The sequence below is a fragment of the Python bivittatus genome, unplaced genomic scaffold, assembly GCF_059951505.1.
Source record: "Python bivittatus isolate LINGU-HERP-01145 unplaced genomic scaffold, Pbiv_v1 ctg000330_np1212, whole genome shotgun sequence".
Taxonomy (NCBI): Eukaryota; Metazoa; Chordata; class Lepidosauria; order Squamata; family Pythonidae; genus Python; species Python bivittatus.
The window spans coordinates 29472915-29488950 of record NW_028277058.1 but is presented as its reverse complement, the minus strand read 5'-3'; the positions used below and the strand labels follow the sequence as shown (position 1 = coordinate 29488950).

Here is a 16036-nt window from a genome sequence, read left to right as displayed (position 1 = left end):
CACTGGTAGCAGTGTTGCCAAACACGTATGTCTGCTTCCCCTGTCTGCCATGTATATATCAGTAGTGAAAAAAATAATAATATTGGTTATTTTTAAGTATTAAGCTGCTTCACAAAGGCACTCGCCTTTGTGTATTAATGTAGCCATGATCTTTGAAAGACTCACAGCTTCTTAAGAAACTACCTCTGATGGCATATTTTTGTTTGACTGCATAGCCATTTCACTGGGAGCCCACATTTTTATGTTACCCGTTTATTATACTTACTATTTACTCTGGGTTCCAGACTTCATTGCCCATAGAAAGGAACGGTCTTTCTATCGCCTAAGAATTTTGTTTCAGAAGAGAAATCCTGAAATTGGAAAGGGGTTTTCTACTATTTCTTAGTTTGTAATCCTGTTATTATTATTTTTCATTCTAATTTACAAATGGGGATCGCTCAGCTCTCCAGAATAGTGTTTCAAAGGAGTGTAAAGACTAATGGGGGAACAGACAAATATCTTTTTTCATTTCCACTGTACTGGCAAAACTGAAGTTTGGATCTAAGTCTAAGTTGGATTGTCAAGCTATGGTAGTTTTTTTGAAGTTGAATATATACTTTTAGATCTATATTTACAGCACATTTTGTTATAGATTTCTCAAATCTAAAAGTAGAAAATAGCTTAAGCTGAAGAGATATTTATTTATTGCTTTAGGATATGATTAGGTGCAAGTTTGTGCTGGAATGATTATTTGGTTATCTGCACCGAACTCATCTTTTAATGCAATTTATGAGTTCAGACTAATGTGTACCAATGAGAAGTTTGAAACTATGATTTGTGCAAGTTATGTTCCTTCTCCTAACTGAAAGTAAAATTGATCTAACAATAATTTCTTGGAATGTATAGCTTTATATTAAAAGGTGAATTTAGAAAATATGGGTTGCTATCAAAACATTTAACTGCCAGAAAGAGAGTAAAGGTGGAAAGTGAAGTTAGTTTTCCATTGCTTTTTATAGCTGCTTTCTATAATAATGGTTTTAGTGAACATTTCTCATAAAATCAGAAAAAGAACTCCTGAAAGGATTATATCGCTGGGGCATTTAACAGGGGTTTTGACCTGACACTGCTATTTTTTGATATTGGCACCATATCTTTTCACCATAAACTGTAGGCTTCTTTAAGATGAACTGGTCTGACTAGTATAATTTAATTTAGACTTGTCTACTTTAATCATAATTATTTTTGAATAAATTACAAGGAAAAAGACAGAATCCTTGGATATAATATTTGATTGTAAGTTCACTGTATTTCAGCCAAAATACCTGCCACATTCAGTATCTAATTATTTAAGGATAACAAAATTAGTAGAGTTGTGGAGTCCTTGGGGTTCTTTGAGCTTGGTTGTTTTCTTACAAATGTTTTGTTACCTGGCTAGGTAACATCTTCAGTGCTAGAAGGGAGTGGGGTTTATACTTCCTTCTAAAATTAGTAGCTTTACAAAAATTACTTTCAAGAACAATCCCAAATCATGTTAACAATCTCCAGATTAAATGAACAGAACAAATTAAAGTGAACAGAACAATATAGTAACAAATAATTAATGTCTAATTATCAAATTGTTCAGACACACATTTTTTTAATAATTTGATGCAGAATAATGGACATCTTCTGGAATAGAGAAAATAAATATGGTTTTGATACAAGGAATTCACTAGTTTTGCAAATTTTTTCTTGTTATTGTAACTTTCAAGGGCTGCATGTCTTATGGCTTCTATCTTAACAGATTAAGAAATTTTAAAAGTGTATTTGAAAAACATTAGGAAACATTAATAATATTATTTTAAATGGTGGTACTCATTATAATATATATCTAATATATTTAGTTTACTTGCAGTGTTAAACTAATACCTAATACAACAGTTTCACAAGGCTTCTCCTGTCCAGTGTATATACTGCTTCTCTCTCATTTTTATAAATATATAGGCTAGTAGAGATGCTATATCGATCATTCCTTATTTTACAATGGAGTGTTAAGTTTGATTCTGTTTAGAAGATCTTCATTCCCTATAAGAGTATGTAGGATTGCAGCCTTAGTTGTGATTTTCAGTTGTCAAAGAGTTTAGGGCTTCACTTCTGTGGAACAGCTTAACCTCCAAGGAGAGAATGGCTCCATTTTTATGGCATTCCACAAACTTGTAAAGATAAGGCTTTTTTGGAAGGCCTTTCACAATTTATTCCAGAGCCAGTGATGTGAGGCTGAGTTTTTTTATTTTATTGATGTATTATTATTATATTTTATTAAGCATACTGTAAACAGCCTAGAGTCCTATTGGATTGAGGCAGTGCATATATTTCATTAATAAATAAAATGTTGGTACTTCCTTGGCAAGCTAATATTTCATTTGTACATTAAAAGTCCCAGTGTGTATGTGAAGTAATTCTTTTTCTAAAAGTAAATGGAAAACTAACAGGGTTCACAGTGAGTCAGCTTGTTGGCCTGAAAGTGCTTTCTATACAGAAAAAAATTGATCTGTGGGAGGAAAAGTTATGAAATATGTGTAATTAATCACCTGTGATAGTTGCACATCTAAAGTCACCTTATAACAGTTCAGACAATTGGTACTTTTAACTGCAGATTAATATTGAAGATTATCTCTCTCTCACTTTCCAGAATTCTGCACAGGATGTAATCTCCAGAGCTGCCTGGGGGTATTGCATGAACATCCTTGTGTGTCAGTAGAGTCAAGGCTAATCATAGTAACAGAGCACATACTTTGCATGTAGAAAATCTCAGTTTTGATACCCAGGTAGGCTTTGGAAAGACCTGTTCAGAATTCTGGTACCATCGTTATGTGATTAGGCAATATTGATTAATATTGATTCCAAATTCTGTACACAAAATATACACATTTCAGATTTTTGACCCCTTCTCCTCCTATTATTTATCCACTTATTTCTGGTAAGGAAAATGAATAATTAAATTTTACCCACAACTCCAACAGCATCAGAACATCCAAAGCAACTCATAGAATCAAAACAACCAACAAAAATCACAGTTTAAAAAATCATGTACACATAATAAGGATGACAAACAGTCACATCCTAATGTCCTCAAGAAGAGTTCAACCTTCCCTACTTTCTGGAAGGCATTACTGAGGGGAGGAGTCTAATTTCTGGAGAGAACCTGTTCTAATCCATAGATACCATGACTGAAAAACAATACTTTCTACCCTTAGCAGCCCTCACCTCATTAAAATGGGGCAGCACCAGCAGCTTCTCTTAGAAAATCTTTTCAGAGAGGTTGGCACTGGTTGGAGTTGGGGTTCTGCCAAGCCATATAGGGCTTGATAAATTACAACCAACACTTTGAATTGCACTGGGAAACCCATTGATAATCAGTGCAGGGCACATAAGATAGGTGTAATGTGCTTATAGCAAGTAGTGTTAGTCAACAAGTCTGCTGCATTTTGCACCAACTGCAACTTCTGAATAGTCTTCAAAGGCATTTCCATGTACAGCCCATTTCAAAATTCTAACTATATATCGATAAGCTCATGAGTCACTGTGGCAGATCTTCCTACTCCAGAAAGGGTTGCAGCTAGCACACCAGTCAAGTTGAGCAAAGCCTTCTTAGCCACTGCCTCCACCCTGCCCATCTAGTAGGAACCATAACTCTTCAGGAGCTGAGACTTGTGGTGAAGAAATCATAGTTCCATCTTGACTGGGTTTCAATTTTATCTTGTTTCTTCCCACTCAGTCCCTGACAACCTCTAGGCACCAGGACAAGCCCATGACAGCATTTCCAGCTGTGCTCTAAGTGGCAATATAAAGCTGAGTATTTTCAGCATATTGATGATATCATAACCTGTACTATTCTCCCAGCAGCTCCATGTAGACTTTAAATCTCAAGGAGAAGAGAAGTCACCCCATGGCACTCCATATTGGAATGGCCACAAGGCCAAGCTCTCCATCGCCACTGTCACTTACTGGAATTACCCACTGGAGTATGAATAAAACTGCTGTAAAACATTGCCACCAATCCACATCCCCCACAAGTGGTTTAGAAGGATCCCATGATCAGTGGTATCAAAAGCCACTGAAAGATATAGGCTCAAGAATAATTTTATAGAAAAGAAACAGCGGGCAAAGAAAAATGGTTAAGATATAAAGATTTGTTAGTACAAGGAAAATGGAGAACAAGATGAAATCAAGAGAACAATTTACTGCAGAAGGGTTTACTTTTCAGTGGTTTTCATATGCACAGTTACAGTAGGGGAGAGGTTTAATATGGATAGAAAGTCACCACGTATAGAATAATATGTAACAGAATTTGAAAGATAATTATGTACAAATGATGATCATGTAATTGCATGGTGGACTTGTGAAAATTAAAATGACATTTTACCATGCATGGTGGACTTGTGAAAAAGCAAAAAAATATTGAACACAAATATATATGATGATGCAGAGAGTTTCAAAACTTAACTTTCAGTTGAAGCAAGATTTTTTTTTTACTAGGACTTATGGATAGTCAGCTGGAAAAGACTCATGGACAATTGGTTTTATATGTGGTAACTGTGGCAAAGCTATTATATGCACAAAGATGGAACAATATAGAAATACCCACAATAGAGGAGTGGATTGTGAAGAGGGCAAAACTTGCTGAAATGGCCAAAGTGATTTGTTTGATTAGGGAAGGAACAACAAATACTTTTATAAAAGACTGGAAACCCTGTATGTACTTTTCGCTGAAAATGGACAAAAAGTTTGGATGATTTCGGGATTTACTGAGTAAAAAGGGATGCTTATGGGAAGAAGGGAACCATGATATATAATTTGGGAAATGGTAATAATTATGTTTATTACAAAATTACAAAAATCGGAAGTCACTTCTTTAGATATTTTTTCTTTCTTTTTTCTTCTCTTGTCTTTTACTGCTTTTCACTTTTTCTTTTATCTTGTCATATCTTTTTTCTAATTCTTCATGTATCTGTAGTTTTTAATCCTGTAACAATTTTTTTCTCAATAAAAATTATATTTAAAAAAGCTACTGAGAGATATATAACAAAGGGTGAAGTATCCCCATTAAGGTCCCGACAAAGGACTTCTGCTATCTGTCTCAGTTCCAGGCCTGAACCCTGACTGAAAACAGTGCAGATAATCTTTCTTCTAGGCTGCTCTGGAGCTGGATCTTTATCACATGCTCAAACCTTTCTCAGAAAAGGAAGAATGAAAACTTGGTGATAGTTATCAAACACCACTGGATCCAAGGATGGTCTCTTTAAGAAGGGGGTGCACCACAGTGCTCTTCAAAGTGTTATCCCCTCCTGTGGACAATTGTTAACCATCCTTTGATACAGCAAGTCATGCCCCCTCAACCCAATGCCAGAGAGACATGGGCCAAGCCTGCAAGTGCCAGTGTCATGCAGACAGTACTCTGTTCACTTCCTCAGAGTCTACAGGCCAAAAGGAGTCCCAGATGAAATGGTGACCAAAACATAGCAGCCAGATGGGCAGTCTTCCCATCTATCTGTCCCAAAGAGGGAATTCACTACCCTAAACAAGGCTACCATTTGACAGCCCATTGATGTAAAAGGGATGAAAAGTAACAATGCTTCACCTCCCTTATCATTATGGTGTTGACTTGAAACCTTGGTCTTCTGGTCATTCTCCGCCTGTGAAGGAATGTAGATCTGATTTTGATACAGAGGAAGGGATGAGTGAGCCATTAAGATGGTAATGCAGATCAGGTCCATCTGCTCATCCAGATTCAAGTCATAAGGATGAACTTCTATACATTATATTTCATATTCTTTTTTCATATAACTGCTTTTTATATGTAACAAGTACTGTATATGTAGCCCATTCAGTTCATTGAAACGTGCTACGCGGTTACACAGAGGAAGCTATGGCAGCTTAGGGTTGAAAAATAAACAACTAGTCTACCTGACATTGTTAATATTACCATACTGCACTAGATCTGCTTGAAAGTAATGTAGGTCCTGGGAATTTTATTTGTTTGTTTATTTATTTGATTTATATGGCTGCCCAGATACATGACTCTGGGTGGTGTACAATTTTAAACTAAGTAAAATATATACAATTACTAAAATAAACTTAAAAATAAAAGACAGGAAAATAAATCACATAGTAACCAAAGAATCATAAAAGGCCTTCAACATAGCCAGGAAACAGGCTCTGTCATATACCTGGAAACCCAGGCACAGAACTAGGTCTTCATGGTCTTCTGGAAGGCCAGCAGGATGGGGGCAAACTGAATCTCAGGAGGGATGATGTTCCAGAGGCAAGTATTGGCAAACCCAATATGAGTACATATAGATGTACTTGCATCCATGTTATGTATTCCCTTCTGGAATAAGCAAAGTTAGGGAGAGTGCATAAAAGGAGTAAGAAGTAGTAAGCCAAAGGAATTAGAGATGTGAAATAAGAAAACATAGGTAAAACTAATTTACACTAGCACCATTCACTATACCTTTCTATGCCTTTCTATCCTTGTAAATCATCCTTCCTTCTACCAAATTTATATACAGCTTTATATATTGCTCTTTTCCCCTTAAACTTCTCACCTTTATCTTTATGAGGATCTCATCAACTCCATCTAACCATGACTTGCTCACTTTTCCTCATAACCTGTTCACTCTTCCTTCATATATTTGTTTCACAGTTTGATCCTCATTTGCTGTCTCTACATAACCAAACCACTTCAGCATACTTCTTTCATATTTGTTACACATTCATTCAGCACTCATTCATTTGTGACTTTATTTCTTCTTGTTTTACTGCACATACCTCATTCCCACTGCATTCAGCTTACTTTTGTTTCTACTGTTATACCCAACTCTTTCTCACTAAGTGGGTAAAAGCACATATAACACATATAACCTGAAACAATTTTTGCTTTTCTCAACAAATATTTACTCCTTCCAACAGATAATGTACTGTTTATTAACATTTGCATGTCTTAAAATTTCTCCATCCATTTCTCCATCTTTAGTAAACAATTGTACAAATTCATCTACTTGCACTGGTTTTTTTTTATTATTTATGCTTAATTTGTATTTGTTCACTCAATTTTCCTTTTCAAACACAAATACTTTGGTCTCTAATATGTTAATTTTTAGATCCACATTCTTTGTTGTGTCATATAATCTTTCAAATATTTGCTGCAAATCGTTTGGGTTATCAGTCAAGAACATGGTATCATCTTCATTCAGAAATACATCCCCATTCAAATATTTGCTGCAAATCATTTGGGTTATCAGTCAAGAACATGGTATCATCTTCATTCAGAAATACATTCCCACCAGTCCCCTGTAATATGACAAGCATTCCTGATAGGCCTATCCATGCAGTGAACAGCAAAGGCAACTTCACATATCTTTGTCTTATTCCCTGTCCAATGTTGTACCATTAGCTAATCATTCCATTTATTCTCACATGTGCTTTACTTCCATCATATAATGCTATTACTGCATTCAGCAACTTTCACTTCTATATTCATGCAAAATATTCCATAATTTAAGCCTATTCACTGTATCATATGCTTCTCTAAATTAGCAGTAGTACAATACACTTTCTTTCTCACATTCATACATGTTTTAATGACTTGAGGAACAAAATCTGATATGTACATCCCCTACTTGGCTCAGAACCACACTGCACTTCTCAAATTTTGCTTGTTATTACTTGGTTATTACTACTATTATTATTACTTTCAGTCAGAATTCACCTTCTCAGGCACGCTTAATGAACTAGTCTCTCTGAACCCTTTGCATTTATTGTTGCTAATTTTCCCTTTGTACATGGGAATGGTAATGGCATTCAAGTCACCAAGCACAGAAACAGTCTTTACATACAATACGATACAAGTTGCACAGCCACATGATACGCAAATGTTAACATTTTTTCAATTACACACCTACATTTGCAGCCCTACAATTTTAAAACATTCTCACATTTTTTGACTTCCTTTTCATAAAAAATAAAAAATGGGGGGTCGCTAATTTTACAGCATTTGTTTCAATTTCACTCTTCAACATATCACTGTCATTCCCATACAGACCTCTAATATACTCCTTCAAGCATTGCTTCATTTCAACTTTGTCCCAGATAATTTCATAACTTTTAATTCCATTCATTCTGTTGAGGGCTCTTTGTGTAACATTTCCCACCAACTTCTGCAATGTATATATATATAATTTCCAAAAAATTGCTGGACATTTTTAACTTCAATCTTCCTTTGCTCTCTCGGACTACATTTTTGCAGCTATCTTCTCTCTATTGTATATATTTTGTACAATGCCTTTCTCTAATGTTTTTTTTTTACAGCTGTTGTTGGCATTTTTTTCCTCATTGATAGCATTTTTCATTTCATTGTTCACCAAGCATCTTTTTTCATCCCATTAGTGTAACACCAGACATATCATTTATTAATTAATGCCCTTTACCATTTATTCCTTTTACATGCTAAGTTGTAATCTTCTGCATGCCATAGTAATACCAAATAGTAATACCCTAGATATTGACATTTTCCATCCATTCATAGTTTTGGTCAAGGCTTTCATATAAGGCTTGTTAGCAAGATGGGGAATGTGTACACTAGGTTACTAGCCCTTGCTGTACCCGCTTTACCTGCAGAATCCTCTGGTAATAAGGACAGTATTGATCAGTTTTGACACATTTTGGCCAGTATGCAACAATAGCTCAGTTGTATCCCAAGTATGCTGACGTTATTCTATCCAAGTTAGGATCTCTAATCAACACATTATCTTGCAAGCTGATATACTGTTGCCTGCATACCACCAAATAACTATATATATTGTAGTGACACACACTACAGGACATAAATGTTCCAAAAATTGGAGTATTTGCCACTGAGTTGAATTGTAACAATTGAATGAGTTGATGTACATTGCCCACTCACTGTTGCTTGTCAGTAGCAATGACAAAGTATCCCAGGAGACTTTCATCTCTGGATTGTCTAATATTATGTCTGGTATAATAATACTTTATATACTTTTTCTCCAAACTAGAGTCATAAATGAAATCCAAAATCTAAATTCTAATTCTGGTTTAAGAGAGCAAAAGGCCAAGAATCCCAGTTGTATGTACTATTAACTAAATGATCAGGCCATGTATACTAGCAGGTTTGTCCATTTTGACGGAATTGGTTAGAATTCTTTTTTATTGTACATGTAGAATAAGTCATTTTGTTAGTAACTTTACTTAGTAGTTCAAACCCAATACTTGCATTTGTTCTTGCAATTAATTATATTAGAAACCTTAGCATTTAAGGTTTCTCTAAAGAAAACTTAGTCACAGTTCCTTCTATACAATTAGCATGGTAGTATTCATTTTCATGCCACTAAATTAGATAGTTATGTAGTTTTCTATTTACCTATTGATATATAAAAATGACAAGTAAATGTGAACATCATTATTATTTATTTTATTTTTTTTGCTTTATGTTTCAGGGATTTATTTGTCCTCTTTGCATGAAATCACATGGATCAGCTGAAGAACTTTTTAAACACTATGAAGCAGTTCATGATTCTGGTATTGATACAAGTCATGGAGGAGAATCTAACATGACCCCCAAAAGGTGCTTATATAGTGAATGATAATTTATTGTAACTGCATTTAAATCACAGGTTAATTTGAGTATTGGATGATACTCAATATGAAATATATTAATTTGTAGTAGAAAAATACATTCAACAAAAGGAAGGTTGCTAATACTAAAAGCTTTCATTTTTTTAACAATATGGTGGATTGGGTAGTATCTTGGTTTGGATTTGCCTTAGACTTTCCTTATGTTTATGAAGACAGATCCTTTTTGCTTTGCTTGGTCTCCGAATTATGCTTTAATTTATAAAAATGAAAATTATTGATTAAATGTTTTGATGCCACTGAAATATTATTTTCATTAGATTAATTAAATTGAAATTAAAAGAAGACAATATAAAAGGAAAGAATAAATCCATACATCTAAGGCCAAACCTTATTTAACTAGGAAGTAAGTTTCATTACTCTCATAGTGATTTACCTTTGAGGGAATGTGCTAAAGACTCTGCTACATATTAACCTAACACGTATGTCTTAATTGTTTTAATGCTGTTTTGTTTGTTTGGTGACTAATATGAGGATTTTTTTTTTAAATTATTCAAAACTATGTTTAAGTATATTATTTTACAGAAATAAACTGAATTTAATTAAATATATATTTCCTTCTCTTTAACATGGATTATACTCAGTGATGACATAACTTTACTGAGACAAGAAGTTCAAGACTTGCAAGCTTCACTTAAGGTTGGGAGAGTGCATTATTTATGTAAATAATTAGAATGCATTATTTATGTATTCGGTTTTTTTATTTCAATTTGAAAAGTACACCAGAATATTATTAAAGTCCCAGGTTCATATGATTCTTTTAACTCTGTTTCTTCAGGAAGAAAGATGGTACTCTGAAGAGCTGAAGAAAGAATTGGAAAAAGTTCAAGGGCAGAGGCAGCAAGTAATTATTTTAAAATATTTGAAGCAAGCTTTCCGCAAGCAATTTGTTATCAACCTTGAAATGAAGATTATTACCTGTTTTGTAAGGCACGTGGCCTGATTCAGTTAGTTCTAATTCTCCTATTCTACTATGGTGATATAATGTAAGAATATCACATGTGCATTGTATCCCCTATGGATGCCATTAAATATTTTGGTCAACAAAAATTCTTTAACTTACACAGTATTATATTTATCATAAGAATAAAGATTTCATGTTCTGAGTTTGCTGCTTCATGTTTGTCTATGTGCAAAGACTGAACTGTGGTCTGTGAGCCTTCTGCAAGCTTCCCTCATCCAGTTTTCTCTTTTCTTGTCATCTTTCCACTTCTATCATACATCTTTCTATTCCCCATTCCCCAGTTTCTTTTTCTGTGGCTTTTTCTTTGCAAATCTCCTTTGTATTCATCACTAATACAGTGAAAGAAGGATTTTTAAAAGTATTAATTCTAAAAATAAATTAGTTGACTTAAGCTCATTGGGTTGTCAAAATGAAAATTATTTAGTGGGAAAAATGGTTGTGGTTCATTCCTAGGTAAACCAGTTTGCAGTACATGAGTGCGGTTTACTGCACATCTTTTTATTCATTTTAGTGGATTCAGTCTGAAACAGCAGCATAGTGGATTATAGCCTCCAACACATGGTAGGTTCTTGTAGTAGTTCTACAAGATAGTTGGTAGTTAATAGAGGATCTATCGGTCTTAGTGATATGCTCAAGTGCAGGAATTCTCAGTCATAAAACTTGGTTTAAGATCTTTACATTTTTATTTTCTGCTGTGATTATGTAAATGGTTACAAACTTATAACAAAAAGTACAGACTCATAACTTTCTATTTCTTTTTTTTTTTTTACAGGAATCCAAACCTGATGGACTAGCAACTGCTGCCTCTACAGGTGACAAACATTTTAAAAATAGTCTCATTATTATGAGAGAAACAAAGTTAATGAAACATAGTTGTCCAGAAAAATGATTTCCTGATCCATATCTCTCATTAAGGAAGCATTTCTCCATAAAATAATTTATTGACTGATTGTAAATACTTCAATTTAAAATGTACTCTTTAAATAATTTAAGATTTTTAAGATTATTTTTGCTTATTTGTGTAGTAGTTCTGTGTTTTATAGAAGAAAGAATGACCTTTTTTGTTAAACAAATTTGTTCTTAAAGCTTATCTGCTGTAGAACTTGTTATTTCCATTTTAATTTCCATTATTGTTAAAAATGATGATAAATGATCTTTTTACTGAGAACTTGAACCAAAATTGCTCTTTTTGTCTGATCAAATAATTATAAAGCAGTTGAAGCATCATAATTAATAAATAGTTGTTTTTCTTAGTGTTTATCCCATTGGGTTGCAGGGCCTAGGTTTTTGGTGCTGTGCTTGCTTAGTTCATACAGCAAAGCTATCAATGCGTGATGTGACAGGGCTTTTCTTTCTCAGTTGGCTTGCTGCAGAGCCTGACACTGATTATGGCTGAGAAAGAGTGATTGACCTAAGGTCACCCAGCTCTGGTCATTCCCTTTAAAGCCCTACACAAAGATATATCAGCTTATACCTTGCCAGAATTCAATCAGCGTGGCTGGCCTAGAGAAGGCCTATTGAGAGTCCCCCATCCTCATGAGGGATATGAGGTGAGGATGAGATGATAGGCCTTCTCTGTATTCCCCATTTTGTGGAATAATCTCTCCTCAGAAGTATGTGCAATCTTCACTTTGCTGTCATTCTGGAAACCGGTTAAATCTGTTTTATTTCAGCAAGGCTTTGACCTCACTTGACTGATGAAAGGCATCTCTCTTTGATTTTTATTATTGTCATTTGCTTCTATTTTGTTAATTTGTTTTCTTTTCCTTACTATACACCTTCCATATTGGGGCAGGCTATTTTTTTTTTTTAATCTGCGCTCAGTCGTTACTGACTCTGCAGTGACTGCTTGGACGAGTCCTTGCAGTTTTCAAGGCAGTTGTTTTTCGGAAGTGGTTTGCCAGTGCCTCCTTCCTAGAGCAGAGCCCAGCTGGCGAGCGCAGGAGGCAGGGTTTCCGAGGCTTCGCGCCCTTTTCGGGTGAGTGCGGTTTTTCGCGCTTACCGGCAACTGCTCCCGACTCCTTTTGCAAGGCGCCGCCAGCATTTTTCCTCCCACGACAAATAGAGTAGGCAGGACAGAATTCAGGCATACTTTTACTAGCATGGCAGCATTCTTCTTGGTTAAAAAAGAAAAACTTTATCAATATGAGTTTCTATAAAATATTATCTTACGTTTCACCTAGTAATTATACTTTTTTTTAGAATTGGAATCTTTAGAACAGCAGTTAGAAGACAGTCAAGTAGAAAAATTTAATATTAAGCAAATGAAAGACTTATTTGAACAGAAAGCAGCACAACTGGCCACTGAGATTGTGGGTAAGTTGTCCATACTTATTACATAATAAAGTGTCATTCTTGTTTAAATTGAAGGAACAACTTTTTAAAAATCTTTCTCTACAACAGAACTTAAAGCCAAATATGATGAAGAAACAAGCCTTCGAGAACTTGCAGAACAGAAAGTGACTAATTTAACACAAGAGCTACAGGAGCAAAAAGGTGTATGTGAAGATTTAAACACAGAGCTGGTAATTCATGTGGTCATGTTTTATCATGCATTGTCTAATTGGAAGGGGATGATTCCAACAGCTTGATTATTTTCATTACAGATGTTTAAAAAACAAATTGATGTTTATATTTACAGTGATCTATTTATGGTGCAAAATAAAGAGTCTACTTCTATGGTAGAATAAAAAATCTGTTACTTTCCCATGCTCAAAATAATGTTTTAATTTGAAATACCTTTTATTTTCCATACATTGTCATATTTTTCCTATTTATCATGGCAGTAGTAGTTGGTTGTCACTAGACATTTATTCATTCATTCATTCATTTGTTCGTTCGTTCGTTCATTTATTCATTCTCCCCTCTCTATTTATTGCTGTTCTTAGAGTTAATTTGTAGTGTATTGTTGAAGGCAATTTGTAGTATTTTTATAAATTAGGCTATTTATGTATTTGTGCATGTTTTATAAATTACAAAGTGCATTACTACAGAGGAAACTACTTTTGAGTACAGAAATTAGATATCAGGTCTGTATAGAGATCCACATTCAAAGATTCTTGGCTGATTACAAATATGTATATCAAATACCCACAATAAAAGATAACATGTCCACAGTACGTAAAATATTCCTAGAGAAAATGTACTTATGTGGTTGCTAGGAGTCACCACCAACTAAATGGCACATAATCAGTCAAACATGGAATATATAGGAAAAAATCAATCAAAATCATAGCAACATAAAATCTAAAAATGGAGCAACCTGGGGAAGAAATCACAAGATAGCATTATCTTAATTAAGTTAAAAATGAAGTTTAAAAAGCCTCCAGAAGAGGTCTATCTTCAGTTGCTTCCACTGAAGGCAAACCTCAGTGTGGGGGCAAGTCAAACATACAGGAGAGGTCTATTCTATAACATAGATGCTATACAGTTATGGAAAAATATCTCCTCCTGGCTTCATTGCCCCTAACTTCACAAGAATAAGTGATTAAACATAACTTTTCCTGGGATGTATATTTTGGACAGGTTAATTCTAACTGCAGGAAATCCTAAGCCACATAGGAGTTTCTAGGTCAAAGCAGCACTTTAAACTGAACCTGGAAACTTGTTAGTAACCAGTTCAGGTCCTGCAGTGCAACTGTAAAGTGGACTGATACCTTTTTGCATCAACTGCAGCTTTTGAGTAGTCCTTAAAGGAAGGTCCATGTGAAGCAGATGTAAAGTAAAATAGGCATGAAAGCTGGCTGGGTGACTGGGCCAGTCATTCCCTTTCAGCCTGTAGATGTATTTTAGCTATATTTGAATATATTGTAACAGCTTTCATGAAACTTAGCAGCTCTAAGGCTGGACATTAGAATACGGAATGTATATACATATATGCGTACACACACACACACACACACACACACGCATACACACAGAGAGAGAGAGTCTGTTTTGCACAGACTCTTATAACTTTATAAACCATATTGAAAATATACTTTCATTCTGATTTTTGTAATACTGATTTTTATATTGCTGTTTTCTGAAGCTTCAAAGACCAGGGATAGAAGATGTCGCAGTTCTAAAGAAGGAATTAGTCCAAGTTCAAACCTTGATGGATAAGATGACTTTGGAGTGTGAGAAAAAATCTGAGAAATTGAAAGATGAGTGCAGTCATTTGAAAGCAGAATATACAAATGCAGAGGTAATGAATCTAGTTAAAACATTTGAATATGAACCATAATTTTATATAAAAATAATGTTAATCTGGTTGCTTTAGTAGAAAGCTATATGATAAAAATTTGATGGTCTTTTAATGGTGGTGCAATAAACTTTTTGCTGCAAGATAATAGTTTCCCCTTTGGAAATTTTCTAGTTATAACACTGATATACCATCATTATAAATTTGTATTATTTTGGATGTCTGCAAGGTAGTTCCAGTTCAGTTCTAGTTCACGTCTCTATTGGATGATGAAGCCTCTGCCAGTTAGAAGGTGGAATAATGTCATGCTTATAAACAAATCTGATATCTCTTGGAGCTGACTTATTATCTTGCTCAATTTATGTTTTGAAGTTCTGAAGCCATCCATGTTAATGCTTTGACAAGACCATCAACATGTCAGAATCAACTTGAGATAGCATTTTATGTATCAAAGTGACTGTATTTTTGTGTTGTATCAGACAGAACTGTAATGACAAAATAATTATAAGGTGATGTTTTACAGCTCTGCAATGTTTAATGCATATTTTTAATATTAAATTAAGTAAAATTAGATAATTTAAGATATTTTTAGCTGCTTCTGCCAAACATTCAAATGCTTTTTAAAAAAAAATTGCAGTTGTTACCTGGAAACATTGCATATAAGCTCTATATTACATTGCACTGTTACACCCTAATGCTAAATATAAGTTGATTTGATTAAGTAATAATATACCTGATTGTGTTGTTAGGCTATATAAAATCCTTAGATAAGTCAACTTTCAAGATTTTGAGTTCTGCATTCATTGTCTTATTATTTATTCAATATTTGTTACATGTTATTTTGTTTTTGATGGATGCTTCATTAGATTGTGCCTGATTGGTTGCTTCCTTCAATCTTGCTTAATTTTTTCTTGAGGTCCTTCCTAAATTCTGAACCTAAAATTCTGCTTAAACTGAAAGATTTTATTTTATAACTCCAAGTTCAGAAACCTATGTACTGGACTAAGAAAATATTATAAAATATTCTGTACATTTCTATAATGAAGGTGATAATATATTGTAAAATATATAAAGGTTACATAAAGATTACTAATATAATATTAATAGTATTATGCATGTTTATTTTGGTCCCCTAGTTCTTATTTCAGAGTACATATGTTTTGAATCTGCTTATAAGAACCTTTACATAGCTAGTCAAACTAGGCCTTTAGGGGTACAAT

The 16036-nt window shown here is 34.2% G+C and overlaps 1 protein-coding gene across 1 annotated transcript in view; it reads left to right on the top strand.

Moving 5' to 3' along the window:
* EEA1 (early endosome antigen 1) overlaps nucleotides 1–16036 on the top strand; it is a 71631-nt gene that overhangs the window by 5331 nt on the left and 50264 nt on the right. The window contains exons 3-9 of the mRNA XM_088141883.1: nucleotides 9474–9601; nucleotides 10254–10308; nucleotides 10448–10513; nucleotides 11406–11445; nucleotides 12836–12949; nucleotides 13037–13158; nucleotides 14664–14819. Of these exons, the coding sequence (XP_087998009.1) occupies nucleotides 9474–9601; nucleotides 10254–10308; nucleotides 10448–10513; nucleotides 11406–11445; nucleotides 12836–12949; nucleotides 13037–13158; nucleotides 14664–14819 (681 nt within the window). The remainder of the gene's footprint in view (nucleotides 1–9473; nucleotides 9602–10253; nucleotides 10309–10447; nucleotides 10514–11405; nucleotides 11446–12835; nucleotides 12950–13036; nucleotides 13159–14663; nucleotides 14820–16036) is intronic.